General features: G+C 37.6%; 1 protein-coding gene across 3 annotated transcripts in view; it reads right to left on the reverse strand.

The window, feature by feature from the left end:
* Positions 1-23,817, reverse strand: part of ATAD5 (ATPase family AAA domain containing 5) — a 39,789-nt gene that overhangs the window by 3,212 nt on the left and 12,760 nt on the right. The window contains exons 6-22 of one of the 3 annotated variants that reach the window (XM_033423439.2): positions 23,235-23,316; positions 19,764-19,948; positions 17,537-17,694; positions 16,662-16,821; positions 15,890-16,216; positions 13,176-13,272; positions 11,888-11,967; positions 11,518-11,660; positions 11,280-11,430; positions 8,915-9,091; positions 8,550-8,683; positions 7,966-8,059; positions 7,222-7,286; positions 4,513-4,693; positions 2,093-2,274; positions 721-1,586; positions 104-262 (exon numbers count right to left, since the gene is read on the reverse strand). In XM_033423439.2, coding sequence (XP_033279330.1) covers positions 104-262; positions 721-1,586; positions 2,093-2,274; positions 4,513-4,693; positions 7,222-7,286; positions 7,966-8,059; positions 8,550-8,683; positions 8,915-9,091; positions 11,280-11,430; positions 11,518-11,660; positions 11,888-11,967; positions 13,176-13,272; positions 15,890-16,216; positions 16,662-16,821; positions 17,537-17,694; positions 19,764-19,948; positions 23,235-23,316 — 3,241 coding nt within the window. Of the gene's footprint in view, positions 1-103; positions 263-720; positions 1,587-2,092; positions 2,275-3,873; positions 4,360-4,512; positions 4,694-7,221; positions 7,287-7,965; positions 8,060-8,549; positions 8,684-8,914; positions 9,092-11,279; positions 11,431-11,517; positions 11,661-11,887; positions 11,968-13,175; positions 13,273-15,889; positions 16,217-16,661; positions 16,822-17,536; positions 17,695-19,763; positions 19,949-23,234; positions 23,317-23,817 lie in introns of those variants that run through there. The other 2 variants (XM_049701792.1, XM_049701790.1) reach the window with 2 other exon arrangements.

Raw genomic sequence — 23,817 nt, forward strand, 5'->3', positions numbered from 1 at the left:
TCAAAATTACAAGGAAAAACATACTTTAATATTAATAGTTCCATCATATGAGAATATTTATCAATCTTGAAATAGTTATGTAAAATGTTTTTATAGAAACTACCTTCTTTTACTTTTTCCTTGTTCTTTTAGCTTCTCAGTCTTACAAATGTTTCGCAGAGTTGGCAAGTATTCTATTATACTAGCTTGTCTATTACCCAGGTTCGGAAGAGATCGGCTAGAAAACACACTTTTGATGACTGCTATCCTCTTCCAAGCACTGCTGTAAATTAAAAGTAATGCATTATTTTTTGATTTTTAATGCCCAATAAAAATGCAACAATCCCAAAACCAGCTGCTGGTCTCTGCTTCTCCCTGCTTCTGGTCTAGACTAGATTAACTGTATTCCAGATTCACTTTCTATATCATTTTCAACACATCAATCACTCCCATACTGAAAAGACTTTAATGGCTACCTGCTGTCTGCACAGCAAATCCAGACCCCTTCCCTGTTATCCAAGAGTCTCCCAAACCTAACCCCCACCCCAATCTCTCACTTTTTCTTCCCAGCAATCAGGCTGGTCTCCTTAACTGTCTCATTAGAAGCTACATTATTAATATGAAGGGCTTACCATGATCAATAAAGCCAGCATTTCAAAATTAGTAAGAGAAAGAAACTAATAATTTCCGCTTTATCATTTATTATTGAAAAATAAAAAGTAAACAGAAGTCAAGACTTACTCTAAATTAGCTGCTGACTGACTGAAGTGTACATTGTTGCGCTTTTGCGAAACATAAAAAGTAAGTTCTTTTGTTGGATCTCTTCCTACTTTCTTGCAAGAATTCAGGGAGGTTTCCAATGCTTTTGAAATAGTAGAAGAACATTTAGTAAAGCTGAGAGCTTCTACAGCTGCCTTTAATTCTCCAGAGCTTTGAGAAGTCCATCCATCACTACTCTCGAGACTAAACTCATCACAAAGTCCACTTTTAACCTTTCCATTTGTCCAGCCAAAATCATTTTTACCAAATTCCCTATGTTCCCTTACATCAGTTAAAAGGGCATCTAAGAAGGACATGTTGTCCATGAACTCGGTGAGAGAATTTAAACAGTGAGAAACAAGGACAGAATATTTCTTTTCTGCTGGTGTTTTAGGAGAACGAGGAATAGATTCAACATTTGACTCTAGACATGTGTTTAGTTTCTTTGTCTCTGGATTGCTTTCTTTATCTCTAGCTTTGCTTTCTTCTGAATTTGGAGAAGATGCAGAGGAAAGCCTAATAAATTCATCAGAAAAGTCCAATTCGGTGTCAAATAAGTCACTATCATCTAAAATTACCATCTTTTTCTTATGTTTCTTTTTTTGTGACTTTTTCAATGGCTTCTCTCCTTCAGAAAGTTTCCTAGCAAGACATTTCATATTTTTTGTTGCTGCATTGGTGTCCACACTTACTGATGAACCAGAAAAGTTTTCTGTTTCTGGAATGATATTAACAGGTAATGGTAGAATGAACTCAAGATTACTATATAAGAAATCTACATTCCTCATTTGGAATTCTGTAAGAAGCTGGATGAGCTTATGCCATTCTTCCTTTGTTCTGATTTTGTGCTGAAAAACAATATTGAGTAAAGAAATGTCATAACAGTACATAGTCTGAACATTTTTCTACCCATATGAATATAGTGTCATTCCTATCTATTTTCAAAGTAATGAGTCGCTAACCCTCATAATTTTATTAACCTACACTTCCCTAATACATCAAATAGTATCATGAGTCTAAAAGATTAATTTAGACTGTTAATTTAAAAAATTAAATTCTCTAATAGTCAGTATATACCCTAATTCAATAATTAGAAGCTCATTTGCTTAAAAACTACTGTTCTGAAATTGTCTTTTTTTATCTGAAATATTTCTAAGTTCTATTCTAAATTCTATAATATACATTTAGAGCAAGGCCTATGCACCATTTGTCAAAGTGGTACAATGTGTTAAAATCAGAAATCTGAAGCCTGTAAAAATTACTGGTAAATTTAAGTTAACCTTAAGATTCAAAAGACAGAAGTGAGTGTTGGGAAGATGAAAAAGAACATAAATTTACTAGACATTGAAAATACCTTCAAAAATGAAAATAAGTCTTCAGATGGGGAAAAAATGTTCTTAAGGCCAAACAAGGTCTCAGCACAGCCAATGTCACATTTGGGAAGGTCTGTTGGATTCCTTTTACTATTTTTAGCATTATTTTTGGAATCAGGGTCATCTTCAGAGCAAACAAGTTGTACATTTCTGCTATTTCCTCCTACAAAATTAGTAAAAGAAAACCTTAGCTATCCATATTTTTATCAAATTGTAGCAAGCAATTATTTAAACAATTATTTAAAATCCAAGATCCTTTGGCATTTAAAAAAAAAATTTATTTATTTATCTATTTATTTTTGACTGTGTTGGGTCTTTGCTGCGGGCAGGCCCTCTCTAGTTGCAGCCAGCGGGGGCCACTCTTAGTTGCAATGCGCAGACCTCTCACCGTCGTGGCCTCCTGTTGCAGAGCACGGGCTCCAGAGCACAGGCACAGGCTTAGTGCCTGTGCAGCATGAGGGATCTTCCAGGGCCAGGGACTGAACCCACATCCCCTGCATTGGCAGGAGGATTCTTAACCACTGTGCCACCAGGGAAGTCCCCTTCGGCATTTTTTGGACCAAATCCTCATTTTGTTATTCTCCCCATATGTATCTAATTCATAAAGCGTACAATAAAAACATGATTTCTATATAGGTTAAGTGGGGCTGGGGTGTGGGGTGGGCTTACAAAACAATCCAACAGAAAAAAGAGCAAGGACTGGACAGGCAAGTCACAGAAGAAACACAAATATCGAATAAACTCATAAAAAGATGTATAATTTTACCAGTGATCATGGAAATTAAAATAAGATACTATTCATTTTTCACCTTCTAAATTAGCAAAATTAAAAAAGATATTCACTGCATGCTTTAACAACAAACTGAAGATGACTTAAATGTCACCTAGTAGGTAAAGGTTAATTAAATTACGTTACATCCACTTTATATTATGGAATAGCATGCAGCTGTGAAAAAGAGAGGGCTAGAACTATACGTACTGACAATAAATTGTGAGGTAAGAAAAAGCAAATTGTTTAACAATACATACAGTATTGGTTAATTTTGCTAAATAAGTAGGTAGCAATATTTGTATATGCATAGATAAAGGTCTAACAGTAGCTACCTTTAAGAAGTGGGGCAAGATCTTTTACGTTTTACATTATATACTTCTGTATTGTCTGATTTCCAATGAGTGTGTATCTGTGTTTTATTTTTAAGACAGGAATGAAATGCATTTAAGATCTTCAAGAAAAGAAATAATGCTAAAGTTCTTGGTATTGCATTTTATAACCAGTAATATGGTGATAGTTATTACCTATTTTGTTTAAAATAGGATATTTTCCATGTCTTATTTATCATATTTACTTCTAAGAAATAGTTAAAACTGCCAGCTTAAATTGAATTAAATACTTTGAAAAAGAATAAGATATTAGGGCTTCCCTGGTGGCGCAGTGGTTGAGAAGCTGCCTGCCAATGCAGGGACACGGGTTTGAGCCCCGGTCTGGGAAGATCCCACTAGCTGCGGAGCAACTGGGCCCGTGAGCCACAACTACTGAACCTGTGCGTCTGGAGCCCGTGCTCCGCAGCAAGAGAGGCCGCGATAGTGAGGCCTGCGCACAGCGATGAAGAGTGGCCCCCGCTCGCCGCAACTAGAGAAAGCCCTCGCACAGAAATGAAGACCCAACGCAGCCAAATAAATAAATTAATTAATTAAAAAAATAAGATATTAAATTTTGAACTAATCAGAAAACCAATAAGGGATTAATATTACAGAACTTCACCTTTTTTAAAATTAAATATTTGTATATTTCCCAGAGCAGGATCTGTAACTACAGAACTGTGACTATGGAGCATGGAAACCACAAACTATGAACTTCTTCAGGGAAGGAACCATGTCTTATTCATATAAACACAGGACCTGGCATGGAGAAAGTCCTCAGTAAATGTCTGTGACTTGAATTAGGTAACAGTGACTGAAGATTGGTAAGAAATAAAATAAAGCATTTCTGAAATGATAGAGTTCTTAGGAAAGAGAATTATAGGCTATTAAGGAAGCTGAAAAGGAACTTACAATACAGTCATCTAAAAATAATTTACATATGGAAAAATTACCAATACTTATTTTTTTAATAAGTGAAAAAAGGAAGTTGCTAAATAATATAATTCTGTTTGTTTATAAGCAACTATGTTTATAAATGTACAAGTAACCATTTGTTCCAGGTTCAGTTTAATTGTATTTACCCACATTTAATGCTTACAAAACTTTTCATCAACTAAGTTGATGTATGTATGTTTCTTTTAATATTAACATGATACCTCAATGCTCAAAATTTTTTATAATCTTTCAAATGTTTTGGTACAGCATATATTTTAATATAGGATCCCATTACAGAAATTTCTTTTACAACAAATCAACTTACGACAAAAAGATAATGGCCTTTCTTCTAAAAATCCACCTCCACTTCTAATCCAGAATTGTAAGTAAAGGATACTTTTTCTGATGTCACAAGTATTTGCAGTTAGCAATGTTACAAAATCTTTTACATCGGTTCTAAAATTCTCAGTCAAGCAGATCATCTGTAGGTAGCTGGCAACATTTAGCTGAGAGAGAGTGAGAGAGAGACAGGAGGGGAGAGGTGGGGGTAGGAGGGAGAGAGACACAGGAAAGAAACATGGTCAACTGCAGAGTTAACAGAAATACATCAATAACATCAAAAAGCAAGCCAAATTTTGCTAAGATTCACAATATTTTAAGCTCTTATTGAGAATGATCTAGAAAAATATAAAGGAATATGGTACCAAATTAAAAGCATTTACATAAACTTCTTTTATTAACTGTATACAGTCTGAGACAGCAAGGAAAATTTTATGGGAGATTCTCCAACCTGAATCCTGAAGGCAATTTTATTAAACCTTAAGAAAATCCCTTAGGGGGCTTCCCTGGTGGCGCAGTGATTGAGAATCTGCCTGCCAATGCAGGGGACACGGGTTCGAGCCCTGGTCTGGGAAGACCCCTCATGTCGCGGAGCAACTAGGCCCGTGAGCCACAACTACTGAGCCTGTGCTCTAGAGTCCACGAGCCACAACTACTGAGCCTGCATGCCACAACTACTGAAGCCCGCGACTAGAGTCCGTGCTCCGCAACAAGAGAAGCCACCACATTGAGAAGCCCACGCATCACAACAAAGAGTACCCCCGCTCACCGCAAATAGAGAAAGCCCCTTTGCAGCAACGAAAACCCAACGCAGCCAAAAATAAAAAATATATAAATGGGGCTTCCCTGGTGGCGCAGTGGTTGAGAGTCCGCCTGCTTATGCAGGGGACACGGATTCGTGCCCCGGTCCGGGAAGATCCCACATGCTGCGGAGCGGCTGGGCCCGTGAGCCATGGCCGCTGAGCCTGAGCATCCGGAGCCTGTGCTCCGCAACGGGAGAGGCCACAACAGTGAGAGGCCCGCGTACCGCAAAAAAAAAAAAAAAGAAAAAAGAAAAAAATATATATAAATGTATAAATAAACTTATTTTAAAAAAAGGAAAGAAACTACTGGCACAGGTAATATGAGCAAATCTGAAAAAGCATTATGGTGTGTGAAAGAAACTAAATAAAAAATACTACACATTATAAGATTCTATTGACATGAAATTCTACAATTGGCAAAATTACAGTGACAGAAAACAGACTGGTAGTAGGCAGGGCCGAGGGGTTAGGACAAAGGACAGAACACAACGGCACACAAGGGAACTTTTGGTAGTAATAAAGATGTTCTCTATCTTGATGGACATGTTCTGTAACTACATTTGTCAAAATTCATTGAACCATACACTTGAAGTGGGTGTATTTTACTGTAAATAAACTATACTTCAAAGCTAATTAACAGAAAGCAAACATGCACACACACAGATGGATACCACTACCATGGCCAAAGTTAAAAAGACTGACAACAGTTGCCAGAATTCTCATGCACTGGAAACCTATCTGGCAGTCTTAAAAAGCTAAACAAATAAAAATAACATAATGCATATGATTCAACAATTCCACTGACAGAACAGCATGGATAAATCTAAAAAACATAATGTTAAATGAAAGAAACCAGATGTAAAAGGACACATAATGTTTCCTATTATTTGAAATTTCAGAATAGACAAAACTAATCTGAGTTAATACACATTAGAATAGTGGTTATGAGGCTTCCCTGGTGGCACAGTGGTTGAGAATCTGCCTGCCAATGCAGGGGACATGGGTTCGAGCCCTGGTCTGGGAAGATCCCACATGCTGCGGAGCAACCGGGCCCGTGAGCCACAACTACTGAACCTGCGTGTCTGGAGCCTGTGCTCCGCAACAAGAGAGGCCACGATAGTGAGAGGCCTGCGCACAGCGATGAAGAGTGGCCCCTGCTCACCGCAACTAGAGAAAGCCCCCGCACAGAAACGAAGACCCAACACAGCCAAAAATAAATAAATAAATAAAATAAAAAAAAGAATAGTGGTTATCTCCGGTGGAGAGGGGAGTGCTGCCTAAAAAGGACCCAAGGGAACTTTTGGAGGTGATAGAAATGTTCTATATTTTGATCTGGGTGATGGTTACATGGATGTTTATCTCTGTTCACATTTTTCAATTTGTGTACTTAAGTGCACTTTTTTTTTTTTTTTTTTTGCGGTACGCGGGCCTCTCACTATTGTGGCCTCTCCCGTTGTGGAGCACAGGCTCCGATGCGCAGGCTCAGCGGCCATGGCTCACGGGCCTAGCCGCTCCGCAGCATGTGGGATCTTCCCGGACCGGGGCACGAACCCGTGTCCCCTGCATCGGCAGGCGTATTCTCAACCACTGCGCCACCAGGGAAGCCCCTTAAGTGCATTTTTAACTATATGCAAATTTCACCTCAGTAAAGCACTGGTTACTATGAAAAAGACCTAATGAACACTGGAGTCTAGTGAAAATTTGAATACATGAATTTTGAAAAAGATATTTTTTTAAAGTAAAAAAAAAGATAATCAGAAGTCTCCTAAAATGCAGGAATTTTAACATACCCCTTAGTAACCACATTTAAAAATTATAACTAAATTTTATAATAAACCACCTTCTATATAATTGTGATATATAATTTATGCTGATCAAAATTCAAAACTTACCAGTGAAGGAGTGTTAAAATTAATTTCTTCAAAGAAGCCATCAAACATTAAACTAAATGTTGGATCTATGCGGAAAAAACATATTTTTAAACATTAAGACCACTAAGGTACTTTCTCTAGTCATACTTTTCTATGAAAGTATTCTATATTTCATCAGTAATGAAAATAAAATATGCAAATTATAAGTCATTAAGGAATTGAACTTACATCTTGACTTTTTAATTAAACTACCATCTCACTTGGGATTAATATGATTTTTATCGATATTTTTAGGGTATAATCATTAACTATCAAACGGGCTATTAATTTCTAAGTAGAGTCTAACACAAACATTTTCCAACAGAAATCCATAGCAGAGATATTCTACTGAATATTTGTAATGACAAATATTAGAAAAGAATGTTATAAAACAATATATAGGGAATTCCCTGGTGGTCCAGTGGTTAAGACTCCACGCTCCCAATGCCCAGGTTTGATCCCTGGTCAGGGAACTAGATCCCGCATGCCGCAACTAAAGATCCCGCACTTGGCAATGAAGATCCCACGTGCAGCAACAAAGACCCCATGCAGCCAAAAATAATTAATTAAAAAAAAAAAAAAGATTTAGAAGCCTCCTCGTTTTAGGGGAAAAAACAGACTTAATTTACCAGCAGACTTCTAAAGGAACATATCTAACTAAAATTAGAAGCTTTCCCCAAATATTTTAACCAATAGTAATTAATTGTAAAATCACTGGTTACTTACCACTTGTTGTAAGGATTACAGGTCTTTTCGTGGTTGCCATGAATGTTTTGATTGCATTCAAAAAGCCAGCATCTTCTTCGAAAATGACATCAACCTAAGAACAAATGGTTATTAAAATATTAATGTAGTAACAATACACTTATTGGATGTCAGTTATGTTATCATAACTGTTATGTTATCATATCAGTTATCATAGTAGATACACTATATGTCTATTAGAGACAGAATTTATGAATTTGTGAACAGTGTGACTTCACACCATGCCGAAAGCTTACAACGTCTTATACTATTAAAAGGGTAAAAAAATTATCAAACGTTAAAAACAAAAAAATGCAGTCACCTATAATTGGATAAGTATGGGTCAGAATAATTTCTACAAACACTAAACAGTAACTGAATTGCATTAATCATGTTCCTAAAAAATTCTTCTATGGCTGACAGTTTCATTCACTTTAATTTCAAATAGATACAATTATTCCTGACCTTCTTGGCTATTTTACAGTCCTTTATAGTAAAACATACAGTAATCTTTAGAATAAGTTTTTATCAGGAGGTATCACAAATGTATACCTCTGTAAGCCTACCTCCTCAAACAGAATGAGAGATGTTGCATTTTTCCTGTTGGGCTCCTCAGCCCCAAACTCTTTGACATTTTTGTTAGTTGTGTTTGTAGATTTAGTCTGAATAATTGGTTTCTGTTCAAAAGAATTTTTGATTCCTGCATAAATAAAACATTAATATTTTAGATAAAATCAACTTTTAACAGAACACTGGATATTTCCACAGAATAAACTCAAACTGAAATCCATTATCAAAACTGAAACAAGGTATCAACACTCCTATATATATGACCTTCAGTGTAACTGAGGTTTAATAAATAGCAATAGGAACTCATGAACTGTGATCATATTTTTATGTTATCAGGGCCTCTGTCAATTTAGTATCTTACCTTTATTATTTTCCAGAAGTGCTCCTATTTGTTCATTATTTTTTGGCTTAGAAGACACTTTAAAATAATTTGCCAAAGTTTTAGGTGGAAGTACTCGCTTTGGTCCACTACTTTGTGGTGATGGTGGAGGAAGTTTTCTTGGTGATGTAACAACCTTCTTGGGGGAGCTTAATTTTTCTGCCAAAAACAAATTTCACTTAAAGACAAATATTCTAAAAATTAAACAGATGGCAAGATTGAGTTATCCACAGTATATTTCTACCCTTATCAGTTAAAAAGCAAAGGTATAAAAATTCTTTTTCTTTCTTACATTCTCTTTCCAGTCAAATATTACTGTATTGTTAGTTATTCAACCAGTAGAGAAGGCAAAACCAATCATTTGGAAAAGATACTCTTTCCCAAGAAACATATATTCTTGAAGCAAAAATCTTCATAATCCCTTAATTCACTCTGTCTACATCTGCTTGAGGTCAGAAGAGGCTGGAGAAAAAGTGATATCGGTACATACTAAGCACATTACAGACTTTCCTGTGCAACTTCAATTTAACTCACAGTAAACTGATATTGCAAGCAAACGATATGTTTTTCTAGATATGCTATGAAAGATGGATACAAAGTTAAAAAACAAATGGCTGATGTCTACCCTTCAGAAGCCCAACAGTGGCCTGGCATTTATTCCAGAGCATGTCCTTTGCTCCTCTCAAAGTACCCTCATTCAGCCTTTACAAGTGCTAGTTATTATCATATGGACTCAGAGCAGGATCTTCTTTATGTACCAGCATATGTGCACCATTCCATGACTATGTCCTATTCTTTTTTTGTACCCTCATAGACCTTGCATATCATAGGTGTTCAGAAAACTTAGTGAAAATTTTGAGCTTGAAAAAATTTATCATAGATATCACAATCATGTCATAAAAATAGGGCATTTTAGGGACTTCCCTGGTGGTGCAGTGGTTAAGACTCCACGCTCCCAACGCAGGGGACCAGGGTTCAATCCCTGGTCTGGGAACTAGATCCCACATGCATGCCACAACTAAGAGTTCACATGCCACAACTAAGGAGCCTGCAAGCCACAACTAAGACCCAACGCAACCAAATAAATAATTTTTTTTTTTTTAAATAGGGCATTTTAACACCACAAGGAAAGAGGTGTAATCTTAAAAATATTTAGGGCTTCCCTAGTGGCGCAGTGGTTGAGAGTCCGCCTGCCGATGCAGGGGACACGGGTTCGTGCCCCGGTCCGGGAAGATCCCATATGCCGCGGAGCCTGTGCGTCCAGAGCCTGTGCTCCGCAACGGGAGAGGCCACAACAGTGAGAGGCCCACGTACCGCAAAAAAAAAAAAAAAAAAAAATTTAAATATCACTAAAAGTGGGATAACCAGTCGTTACGTATCTCTTGGCATGTATGCCAGCACCAAAATGGAAATGAATCTAATCAACCCCACAGATCTAACTGCCAGTTTATAAGAAATACAAGGAAGAGGAATGTGTTAACTGATACCATGAAGATATAATCAGCCAACTCTAGAATGTGAGAAATTTTATGACAAATGACCCATGTTCTTCAACAAATAAATGACATGAAAAGAAAGGGTGAGGGAGCTGTTAGATTAAAAGAAACTTAAGTGACATTAATCAAATGTAAACTGTGAACCTTGTTTGGATCCTGATTTGAACAAACCATTTGAAACAGAAAACTGAAATTAAACTACATATTACATCAAATTAAGGTATATAGTTAATTTTGTTAGGTCTGATTATGATATAGTGGTTATGCTTTTAAAAAAGTCCTTATCAGTTAGAGCTACATATTGAAATATATATACATGAGTAAAATTATGTGATGGTCCTGAGATTTGTTTTAAAACATAAAGTCCAAGATAAATGAAAAAGGCATGTATATATATAGGAAAAGATTAAAAATGAATGGCAAAATTCTAATTATTGGGACTTCACTGGTGGCGCAGTGGTTAAGAATCAGCCTGCCAATGCAGGGGACATGGGTTTGAGCCCTGGTCGGGGAAGATCCCACATGCCACGGAGCAACTAAGCCCGTTCGCCACAACTACTGAGCCTTCGCTCTAGAGCCTGTGAGCCACAACTACTGAAGCCCATGGGCCTAGAGCCCGTGCTCCACAACAAGAGAAGCCACCACAATGAGAAGCCCGCGCACCATGATGAAGAGTAGCCCCTACGCACCACAACTAGAGAAAGCCTGCATGCAGCAACGAAGACCCAATGCAGCCAAAAATAAATAAATAAAATAAATAAATTTATTTTTAAAAAATGCTAATTATTAAAATTCTTTTCTTAGATTTTAAGTTTTTAAACATTACAACTTCAGGAAAATAATTTACTTACTTGGTGACTTGCTTATGTTGTAGCTATTAAAAAAACAGGGTTTTTGTGAGTTTACACCTTGCTTGTCTACTTGATGGGACTGAGTAGCTTCCTTCAGCTGAGACAGAATTTGTCTACCACTGCGCTGAGAAGAGGCATTCACTTCAAATATCTAAAAGAATATATGAAAAAATGGCAGAATGGTTGATGTTTCCTTTTGTTTCAAGGGTAATTATTACATTAACATTTGTCCACTAACCTTAAATCCAAGCTCCTGAGCACAAGCATATACCGCAGCAGTTTTCCCCACTCCTGTTGGCCCTGTTATAAGAACAGTATTGCAAAGACGATTCTCTTCTTCATCATCTGAACTGCCTTTAAAGTCTATGCCGTCCAATGGATCTGAAAAATCATTCAAATGCACATAAAACAATTGCTTAGGCATCAGTTCTGTCTCACCAAACCCAATGACCAAATCCCACAAACTTCTTGCCAATAAATGTTGGAAATTCAACGTACAAAAACTAAAAAACCAAATATAAAATATCAAACAAGCAGCTTTATAAAAATTTTCAGCTAATCTAATTCTAAAAATGTTCAGTGAAATGGAAAAAAATGACTCAAAATACCTTCCTGTTTCTCATCTCTTTTTCCCTTCAAATTCTGTCCTTCTTCCAATTCAGCTCTTCTTTTCCAGTCTTTCAACCAACTACCATAAGAAAATGTATGTTAATAAAAAAATTCACAGAATATAGATATCTCTTAGATGATACGTTAAAATGATTGTCGGGGGAAGTGATGGTATATTGTTAGTTTTTAAGAACTCCATAACATTTTTGAATCAACTATATAGTAGAATAATTTTACATGGACATGAATATTTTAAAATGAAGTAATTTTTGCCTAAATACTCAAGACAATATGTGCAAGGATATTCACTGCAGCACTGTTTATATTAGCCTCCAAAAGGAAAAACCTAAAAATACATCAGTAACAGAAAAGATACCTTATGGTATGTATGCTCACATAAGAAATCAGTACAGAGAAACTATGAAGAACTGAGTAGACTGTATGGTGACATGAAAGATGTCTAATATATTGATACAATCCTAAGTATGAGCAGAAAGATTAAGTTCTAGTCTGGAGCTAGACTGAGTTTAAATTCCAGCTCCACCACTTTCTAGCTGTGTGACCTTGGACAAATAACTCAACCTCTCTGGGCCACATTCCTCATGAGGAACAGTATTTACCCTCATAGGATTGTTCTAAGGAGCAAATGAGCTAAGCATGATCAAGTGCTTAGAACACTGCCAATCTCAAAGGTTTTATTATTATGAGTCCCAATTCCTTGTATGAAATCCTTTGGGCCAGTTGAGTTTTAGAATTCAGGATTTTTCAGATATTAGAAATGTAATTTGGTACATATACTACATAAAACATAATACCCCTAGTGGGTCTGTGGCAGTACATCCATAATCACTGAATATTTCTAGTTAAAAAAATATGAACTCCTACTAAGTGGGGCTGATAAAGACTATAATAAACTTTATGTATATAATAAAGTTAATAAACTTTAAATTTCCAGAACTCTTTGGAGGTGGGAATTATAGACAAAGGATTATTACCTGAATTAGTAGTAATATGATCCTATTTGTTAGGAAGAAAGGACATATGCATTAAAAGTTTTCTGGAAGGTTTTACAAGACAATTTTAATAGTCATTTACCTCTAGGGAGTAGAAACAGGAGAAAAGAGGTACATTTACTTTTCACTGAAAATTCTTCTTCCTTTTTCTTTTTTTTTAAGATTTTACCTTGTGATGTATTACTTTATAATTTCTAGATTTCAGCACAAATAAAATAAATACTAAAACTAGATTCAAAAACTATTTCTCAATTCCTTTACAAATTTTACCAACCTATGTAACTTTCTAATAGCTAGCTCATTGCCTATGAGTTCACCGGAGTTCTGAGGTTGATACTTTTCTGTCCAAAGCATGTCTTCAGTTCCAGAATCTAAAGCAAAAAATATATATTAAAGTATTTTGTTTCTTGGCATAAACATATATTCTTAGGCATTTACATTATTGTTTCATGTAACAATAAGTATTTGTACAAATATTTTTATTTACAAATTGCCAAAAAGGCAATTTCAAAACTTAACATTACATTAAAAATTTTTCACATCAAAACACTTCCCTCTTAAAAGCTAACCACCATAAAGTCTTATGACAATAAGATTTAAAAGTATACATTAAAAATTTTAATAATCACTCAAGAAACACAAAATATGAAAAATAATTTGTACTGTAAGAAATAATCTAAAGAACAAATGCAGCATAATTTTCATGGAGCCTCTTCTTGACAACTAAAAAGATACATTAAAACATTCCAGGAGGTCAGCCTGAGTAAACGGAGAGATGCTACCCTCCCAATTGAGAAGAGTTAGGAAGATGCCAGTCCCCTCCAAATTAATCTACGTTGTGGTATGCATCTCCCTCTCTTTTTTTTTTTTTGGCCGCACCACGTGGCATTAATCTACATTCTAATGCAAAATCAAAACCCCAGTGGAATTTGTGGGGTAAGGGAATCTATAGTTTATTTAGTGGAGTCAATGCATGAAAATAGTTTTAAAAAATGACAGATGGATGGATCTAGAGATTGTCATATTGAAGGAAGTAAGTCAGACACAGAAAGATAAATATCATATGATATCGCTTATATGTAGAATCTAAAATAAAGGGTACAAATGAACTTATTTACAAAACAGAGGTAGAGTCAAAGATGTAGAAAACAAACTTATGGTTACCAGGGGTAAGGACAGGGAGGGATAAATTGGGAGATTGGGATTGACATATACACACTACCACATATAAAATAGATAATAAGAACCTACTGTATAGCACAGGGAACTCTACTCAATACTGTGTAATGGCCTATCTGGGAAAAGAATCTAAAAAAAGAGTGGATATAGGTATATGTATAACTGATTCACTTTGCTGTACACCTGAAACTAACACAACATTGTAAATCAACCATGCTCCAAGAAAAATTTTAAAAAGGGCTTCCCTGGTGGTGTAGTGGTTAAGAATCTGCCTGCCAATGCAGGGGACAGGGGTTTGATCCCTGGCCCGGGAAGATCCCATATGCCGCGGAGCAACTAAGCCTGGCCACCCAACTACTGAGTCTGCGCTCTAGAGCCACAACTACTGAAGCCTGTGTGCCTAGAGCCTGTGCTCCACAGCAAGAGAAGCCACCGCAATGAGAAGCCCATGCACCACAACAAGGAGTAGCCCCTGCTCACCGCAACTAGAGAAAGCCTGTGCTCAGCAACGAAGACCCAACACAGCCAAAAATAAAAACAAATAATTAATTTTAAAAAATTAAAAAAAATTATTTTAATATAGAGGGGCTTCCCTGGTGGCGCAGTGGTTAAGAATCCACCTGCCAATGCAGGAGACACGGGTTCGAGCCCTGGTCTGGGAAGATCCCACATGCTGCGGAGCAAATAAGCCTGTGTGCCACAACTACTGAGCCTGCGCTCTAGAGCCCGTGAGCCACAACTACTGAGCCTGTGCCACAACTACTGAAGCCCGTGCGCCTAGAGCCCATGCTCCACAACAAGAGAAGCCAACGCAATAAGAAGCCTGCGCACCACAACGAAGGGTAGTCCCCGCTCGCCCCGACTAGAGAAAGCCCACGCACAGCAACGAAGACCCAACGCAGCCAAAAATAAATAAATAAATAATTTTAAAAAAATACAGACTTGCTGTACAAATTATCAAAACATAATCTAAATGGATGCATTAATTCAATAGAATGTTTCAGAAAATCTACGTAACCAAATGGGAATATGTCAAAAATATGTGAAACAGGTATAAAATAATAGGTAGAGTGTGATTCCAGGTTGTTGTTGGTTTTTTTTTTTTTGTGGTACGCGGGCCTCTCACTGCTGTGGCCTCTCCCGTTGTGGAGCACAGGCTCCAGACGCGCAGGCTCAGCGGCCATGGCTCACGGGCCCAGCCGCTCCGCAGCATGTGGGATCCTGCCGGACCGGGGCATGAACCCGCATCCCCTGCATCGGCAGGCAGACTCTCAACCACTGTGCCACCAGGGAAGCCCCCTGTTTTTTTTTTTGTTTGTTTGTTAAATTTATTTGGCTGCACCGGGTCTTAGTTGCAGCACTCAGGATCTTCGTTGCCGTGTGCGAGATCTTCATTGCGGCATGTGGGATCTTTTTTGTAGTTGCAGCATGCAGGATCTTTAGTTGGGGCATGCGGGATTTTTAGTTGCAGCATGTGGGATCTTTAGTTGAAGAAGGCAGGATCTAGTTCCCTGACCAGAGACTGAACCCGGGCCCCCTGCATTGCGAGCGTGGAGTCTTAACCACTGGACCACCAGGGAAGTTTCCAGGTTTTTAAAAAAGCATATGTATTTAGGGAAGCACAGAAAAATCAAAGACCAAACAGCAATCTGTTAAACGTGGTTATCTGGAAGACTCTAATCAGTGAGGCTTCCACTTCTTATTTTGTTTGAATGTTACAGTGAGCATATATTAAGAGACAGGGGAAAAATGAGAAGTTAAAAACAAACAAAAAAACCTCTAGGACCAGAGGGAGAAAGTCTAATTTACCCGGAATAGAAGATACTTCTGATGTAGACATGTCACCATCTATTATCAGAATATCAGAATCTTCTACGGCTTCTGTTTCCACTTTACACCTTGTACTCAAAGCTGTTCGTTTCTTCCTGGATGTTTTAGGAAATAAACCTTTGGAAGAATCTAGCTTTATCCCACTGGAGTTGTTTCTTTTGTCAAGTTCTTCTAGTTTCCCACTTATCTTTTTTGGACTTTCTGAATACTCATTTGGTTTCTTTCTTTTGGATTTATGATTTTCCATTTCCACTCGTTTCCTTTTGGTTTCTTTTCGACTGACGTCGGGCTCTAGTTTTGGACTTTCTATTTGGGGAATTATTGAAATGCATGTGCTTATTAATCAACAAAAAACAAATTTTAATACCCAATAATCTTAATACCACTTCAAAATATCCAATAGCCTTATCTATAAAGTGAAAACGCAAGAATCAAATGTGGCATACTGAAAGCAAACTGGATAACGTTATTTAGATTGCCTTTTGTACGGGCTATATAAACTACCTCATCTAAGGCTTTCCTTAAATAAATTATTAGTATTTTAACATAATTAAAGCTGTCTTTGTGTTGCCAACTCTGGAAGCTGTCAGCGGCTAACACTGTATCACACAAGTTGCTTTACTTTAAGTGAACCGTTCTCCCTATCAACCATAAGTAATGTTCTCTCGGTGGTGACCATTTCCAAGAGTCAATGGCTAAGCTTAGTGTTTTCAAAACTGAAATGTTAACAGAAATAATAATTACCACTAACCTTGTTTATGATGACACTTGGAAAGTACCTGGTGCTCAGTTTGCTTTTTTAGAAGCAAAGGGAAGTATTTCCTCAAAGAAAACTCGGGATTTGACCACCTAATTTCCTCCAGCAAAAGATTTCGTACTTCTTCAGTCAAATCCTTCCTTCTCCCAACAAACTGCAATAAAGAATAAAATGCTCAATTAAACCCACATTGTCCATTAATATTAATCAGAATACTACCAACTACTTTCTGTCTATAAGTCTACGTCATTGTAGGATTAGCTTTAGTCACTAAATACAATCTCGATGGCAAAGCTGCATTTGCACAGCTTTAGAAGGACTTGGTTCATGTTTTTTTTTAAATATTTATTTGTTTATTTATTTGGTTGCACCAGGTCTTAGTTGCTGCAGGAGGGCTCCTTAGTTGCGGCTCGAGGGCTCCTTAGTTGTGGCATGTGAACTCTTAGCTGCAGCATGCATGTGGGATCCAGTTTCCTGACCAGGGATCGAACCCAGGCCCCCTGCATTGGAAGCACGGAGTCTTATCCACTGTGCCACCAGGGAAGTTCCTTAGTTCATATTTTTATTGTTCTTTCTTTTCAACTAATTGTATTTTACTCATTTATGAGATTATAATTCTGACTGATAAAGTATCTAAATGTGCTATGTAATCTAATATTCTTTTAAAACTGGCTATCATTAATTCTTAGTATGTTTTTAAAGCTCTAGGACTATTTAAAACAGATATGTACTTCAACTGGGATTTATTTTTTAAAATTGGACTCTAGGAAGAGATGAATTTTAGGCCACAACAGTAAATATCCAGAATTTTTTCCCTCTGAAAGATATGAAGGAAACTGCCTACAATGGATGACCACTCTCATACTTACAACAACAGCAGAATTATTACTTTTTGAATTTGAATTCAATGTTGAAAATTCACCAAGAGCCATGACACATTTTGAGAGATCTATTACTTTAGTATTCAGTTCTTTAAGTTTAGTTAAGAGAGGACAAGTGGGTGGTTTCAAATGCCACAAATGGCACCCTAAAGAAAAACAGAAAAATTATGTTAATTACCTTCATTCATATCCTTATCCACTTATCAAATACCAACTAAATAAACATGAGAAGACTTGACAACAACTACATAGTTAACACAAATGTACCAAAACTCAAATGAGTATACAGGAAACAATACCCTCACCTCCAACAAATACAATTCATAAAAATTACCCAGTCTTCCCTCCCAATTGTTAAAAATAAGCAAATATTAGCATATTTTCTTTCCTTTTTAAATCAACCTTGCTAATCAGGTTAAAAATTTCAGGGGCAGTTAGCATCCTGAAATCCAGATTCTGTTACTAGGTGAGCGTGGGCATGATCCTAAGGAAAAGCATAACTAACTTCTATAATTGAACATACTATTAGAAAATGCTTTATAAAACTGAACTAGGGACTTCCCTGGTGGTCCAGTGGTTAAGAATCCACCTTCCAATGCAGGGGATGCAGGTTCGATCCCTGGTCGGGGAACTAAGATCCCACATGCTGCGGGGCAAGTAAGCCCACGCACCACAACTACTGAGCTCGCACGCCTCAACTAGAGAGTCTGCATACGCAAACTACAGAGCCCACACACTCGGGAGCCCACTGCACCACAACTACAGAGCCCATGTGCTCTGGAGCCCGCGCGCCACAACTAGAGGGAAGCCCACGCGCCACAACGAAGATCCTGCATGCTGCAACTAAGACCCGACTCAGCAAAAAAGAAAATTAAATAAATAAATATGTAAAAACAAAAACTAGTAAAAGTAACAAGAAAGCCTTCATCAACAGAATGGCCAGTGAAAGAACTGGGAAAAAAAGAAAAGTGGAATATTACTAGAAAGACTGACTGGGAAGTTCCCCATAAAAGAGAGGCTAAACAAAACTCAAAAACTACCAAGATCATGGGCTCTCCTAGTGACGCAGTGGTTGAGAATCTGCCTGCTAATGCAGGGGACACAGGTTTGAGCTCTGGTCTGGGAAGATCCCACATGCCACGGAGCAACTAGGCCCGTGAGCCACAACTACTGAGCCTGCACGTCTAGAGCCTGTGCACCGCAACAAGAGAGGCCGCAATAGTGAGAGGCCCGTGCACCGCGATGAAGACTGGCCCCCCGCTTGCCACAACTAGAGAAAGCCCTCGCACAGAAACGAAGACCCAACACAGCCAAAAATAAATAAATAAATAAATGTGGGTTTAAAAAAAAAAACTATCAAGGTCAGAAACATAAAAGGAAAAGAAAGGAGAACAGAACATAGTGAACATTTCATGAGTAGAGGGAATAGACCAAACCAAACCACAAAGCCAGCTGAGAAGAATATAACTGTTTTTGTGCTGACAAAAAAACTCTAGGTAGGAACAACAACAAAGTAAAGATAGAACGCTTTGTACATTATCAGTAATTAAAAACTACATAAGTAAAGTAGGACTGTGGTTGCCATAGCACTTGGATCCAAAGAGAATTAGCTCAGGATCAAGCTAGCACCACCTTACAAGGCTTGGGCAAACAGCTCGCTCTCGTGCACGGTGCATGTGAGAAAAGAGCAAACTAGAGCAATGGAGCACTGTTGCTCCATCGTTGGTCCAATGGAGCTCCCTGTTACCAATTCCAGGATATAGCCCACAAGATACTTTTGTGGTACTAAACAGCACAAGCTGTTCTGGAAAGGAGGCAAACAGATTTCCCTTGAACAGTGAACAGCAGACTGGACAAAGACAGGGCTGGAGCTCCTCTGAGAAATTCTTAAAGATGATCTGTTCACACACAGGCTATGATTTCAGAAGGGAACTGCCTTCCTTTTAGAACACAGCGCCCATCTGGACAGCATTCACTTAAGGGCCCACACACGTGCCTGCCCTCCCCTGGCATCAGGGGTAAGGGCTGAGGATGCCTTTGGCTTTCTTGCCCCACCCCCTTCCTCAGTCCAAGGCTGAAGAAGAGAGGATAAAACACTAAATTCCCACAAAAATCCCCATAAGAATTATACCTAACCTTTGTCTCACCTTAAACCAACTTACATAGTTTCATATTACTACTAACATTTAAAAATATTTCATAGTAATAAACTCACCATCATCTTTTTGCTGAACATGAACGACGCTCTGGAAACTGGTACTCACTGCATTGTACACATCTAACGCAGCAGCTTTCTTTGCAATTTGTCGTTTCAACAAATCTGGCAAACCACTCATTAGAAAGTCACGCTTTGCTTTAAACTGCACATCACAAGCCTGAGGCTTTTCAGTTGCATCTTGACTTTTAAGAAAATGATGTAAGAAAAGGAGAGCTAAGGTTATAAACACTTAAAAAATAAACTAACTATACAATAAATACTTCTTAATTTTATTTGAAAAAATTTAATCAGCTACCTGAGATGTTAGCTGGTCAAATTCTTTTTCTGCTTATCGTAAAAACGAAAGTCTTTCAGTGTTAAAAAAAATTTAAATAAAAATAAGTATATACAGAAAATAATGTCTTGAAGGACATCCACCAAAATGTCTGTCTTCCTTTTTTTTTTAATTTAAACATACATTTATATTATAATCAGAAAACAAAATCAGTGCCACATTTCTAAAAGTTAATACAAGAACTTCTAAGGTAATATTGTTTCCAATACAATAGCAGGAACCTTAAGGCCCTTACTATTGATGTCTCAGTTTCACCTGGCTTATCTTGTATTGCTAATCATAAGAATCTTGACTTTAGCGGGAAGTTGGTGAAAGGGTAGAGGAGGATGGGATGATGGAGTGGCGGAGGGGAGAGAGAGCATGGTGCTGGTGTGTCACGGCTTATACACCCTTCCTAGCCTGCCATATATAGAGTGAGGACTGTAATATTCTCTGCAAACTGAAATTTGGGTTGGTAATTAAGAAGAGGCTTCAAAAATTTCTATTCCTTTCCCATTTGAGAGAAATGAAGAAAAGATGAGATCTAAAGCCAGACTGAAGAGATTAATCTCAGAAAAGAGGAGGTGTACCTTTTTGACTATTAATTGGAGGGGAGGATGAAAAGATGGGTGAAGTAGCTATATTAGTATGTGCCTATAGCGGAAGGTAAACTTTAAGGAGGGGGTACAAGGTACTAATAAAAAATATACACACATATATTATATACAGTTAGAAATAGTTTTGATGTGTGTGTGTGTGTGTGTGTGTGTGTGTGTGTGTGTGTGTAGTTCCTAGCTTTATCTGCTGAGAAAGCCTAGAAGCACTGATACCTCAGGAGCAAAATAAGCACCTCCACTAAAAGGAACCAGGGCTCCTTGCAGAAGAGGCTAATTAAAGAGCTGGGGCAGGGCAAATAAAAGATGAGCCTGGAATATCTTTGTGTTCAAAAAAGTAAGAAAGAAAAAAAAAAAAAAAGTAAGAAATGCTCTATAAATGATGAGTATGTGTCAAAGGGGCATAGAAACCAAGCTGAAGGGCTTCCAATGGCCAAATTAGAATCAATTTGAGCATTAAAATTATTAATGGATTAAAACCCAGAGAATAAAACAGGAATCCATGAGTAAATGGGTAAATACTGGAAACAACCCAAATGGCCACCAATAAAAGAATAAATTGTGGTAAATATATTCGTATGAGGAATACTATTTGGCAATAAAAAAGAATAGACTACTGATATTCTTTGACTGAAAGAAGCCAGAGACAAAAGTGTACCTCCTGTATGATTTCATTTCTATGAAATTCTAGAAAAGGCAAACTAATCTATACCAACAGAAAGCAGATCACAGGTTGCATGGCATTGGGAGTGGAAGGCAGGGATGAACTGCAAAGAGGCAAAAGGGAATTTTTGAGAGTGATGAAATGTTCTCTATTGTGGTGGCGATCACACAGGTGTGTACATTTGTTAAACCTCAAACTGTTTACTTAATATGGGTGCATATGATTGTATGTACATTATACCTGAATAAAGTTAATTTTAAAAAATATATGTGTACTGAACAAGAGCAGTTAGGCACAAAACAATATATACAAAGTTTACATGAAATTCTAAAACAGACAAGACTAACCCATGGCAACAGAAGTCAAACTAACTGATGGTAATAGAAATCAGAAGAGTGGTAACCTTTTGTTGTGGTGGTGATGGTGGTGATACAAAAAAAGAGTAAGTAACCGTTAGGGAGTAAAAGAAAGATGTTATATCTTGACATCTTGATACACTTTGATAAGTGTACTTATCAAAACTGTATGCTTAAGATTTGTGCATTTAACAATATGTAGTTATTCCTCAATAAAACTGAAACAGGAAAAAAAACAAATAACCTGAACTCATGTCCCTAAACCTGGTCTTCTTCCATCATGCCATCTACTGGCACAGACCAGAACTTAAGTGTCATCCTTCTACCTTCATCTCTCCCACCCCCAGCCCCCCGTGTCTAATTAATCATCAAGGGTTCTTTAACTTATCTCCTAAAATCTTTTCATACATCGTCTCCAGCACCTGAGTCCACACCTCCATCATCTCACACCCAAACCCTTGCATCCACTCTAATCCCTCCTCCATCCCACTCTCTGTACAAGAGCCAAATTAATCCAGCAGTCAAATTAAACTTTCAAAATCCAAACGTTTATGTCCATACTTCTGTTTAAAACCCTCTGATTGCGGGCTTCCCTGGTGGCGCAGTGGTTGCGAATCCGCCTGCGGATGCAGGGGACACGGGTTCGTGCCCCGGTCCGGGAAGATCCCACATGCCGCGGATCGGCTGGGCCCGTGAGCCATAGCCGCTGAGCCTGCGCGTCCGGAGCCTGTGCTCCACAACGGGAGAAGCCACAACAGTGAGAGGCGCCGCATACTGCAAAAAAAAAAAAAACAAAAATCCTTGCTTGACCAGACCAAATCGACTAAACAAACTTTTCTTTTTTTTTTACAATTTTTTTTTTTTTTTTTTTTGGCGGTACGGGGGCCTCTCACTGTTGCGGCCTCTCCCGTTGCGGAGCACAGGCTCCAGACGCGCAGGCTCAGCGGCCATGGCTCACGGGCCCAGCCGCTCCGCGGCATGTGGGATCTTCCCGGACCGGGTCACGAACCCGTGTCCCCTGCATCCGCAGGCGGATTCGCAACCACTGCGCCACCAGGGAAGCCCTCAACAAACTTTTAATAGACCTTTGTACCTCTCCTTCTTAGCACACTGCAATTTTTCATTTGTTGGCCCAATTAATGTTTAATCAGAGATTGTCTTTCCTCTAGGGTATAAGCCTCCTGAGGACAGGGAATGTGTCTTATTCCCCATGATATTCCTAGTACCAAAAACAGCACCTGCTACATAGTAGGTATTTAAATATTTACTGAACAAGTTCATAAATCAGCTTTTTGGTTTGCTTGTTTACTTTCCCACTGTTTTGTCTAGAGATGGACACAAAATGTTTGCAAAAGACCAAGATATTCAAATTGCAGTTGTAGCATTGTCAATATTGTCATCTGTTAAAATGGATTTATCAAAGCTTCAAATGATAACTTAAATGCTTTCTCATCAAAGTAAATGAATGCAAAATACATTCCATGAAATATTTTGACATTTTAAAATTTGTATCAGACTGACCTGCTTTCATCAAAACCAAGGACAGGATCAGCTGTTTTCTGAGCCTTTCTAGTAAGAAATAAAGGCGCGACTTTCACTTTTCCTTAGAAAAATAAATGCTTAGGTTAGTATCAAGGTTCATCATCTCCACTTACCTCTAGCTACTTTTAAAACTTAAAAAAAATTTTTTTAATTAAAAAATTTTCTATAATGAGCTGATCTCTCAACTTGGCAAAATCAATATCAGAATCTCTTGGGGAGCTTCTTTTTAAACTACAGATTCCCACAACCCACCTCTGGAGATTCTCAGTCAGTATGTCTAGGGAAGGACCTAGGGATTTAAAAATTTTTTTAATTTACCAGATGATTTTGATAATCAGTCAGCTTTGGGAACCACTAAGTTAACTGAGGCTAAATAGATACAAAGAAATGCAATCACTTAAAATACACTCAGTTACCTTTTGTAAAACTCTTCACTACATTATAACTTTACTCACTTATTAAAATAGAAATATCTAATATAATTAAAAGGTTATATTTTATAAGACAAGAGATTAAATCAAAATGAGATAAAGTTAAAATTCAGAACAATATAATCCCCCCA

Source organism: Orcinus orca, chromosome 19 (assembly GCF_937001465.1).
Source record: "Orcinus orca chromosome 19, mOrcOrc1.1, whole genome shotgun sequence".
Taxonomy (NCBI): domain Eukaryota; kingdom Metazoa; phylum Chordata; class Mammalia; order Artiodactyla; family Delphinidae; genus Orcinus; species Orcinus orca.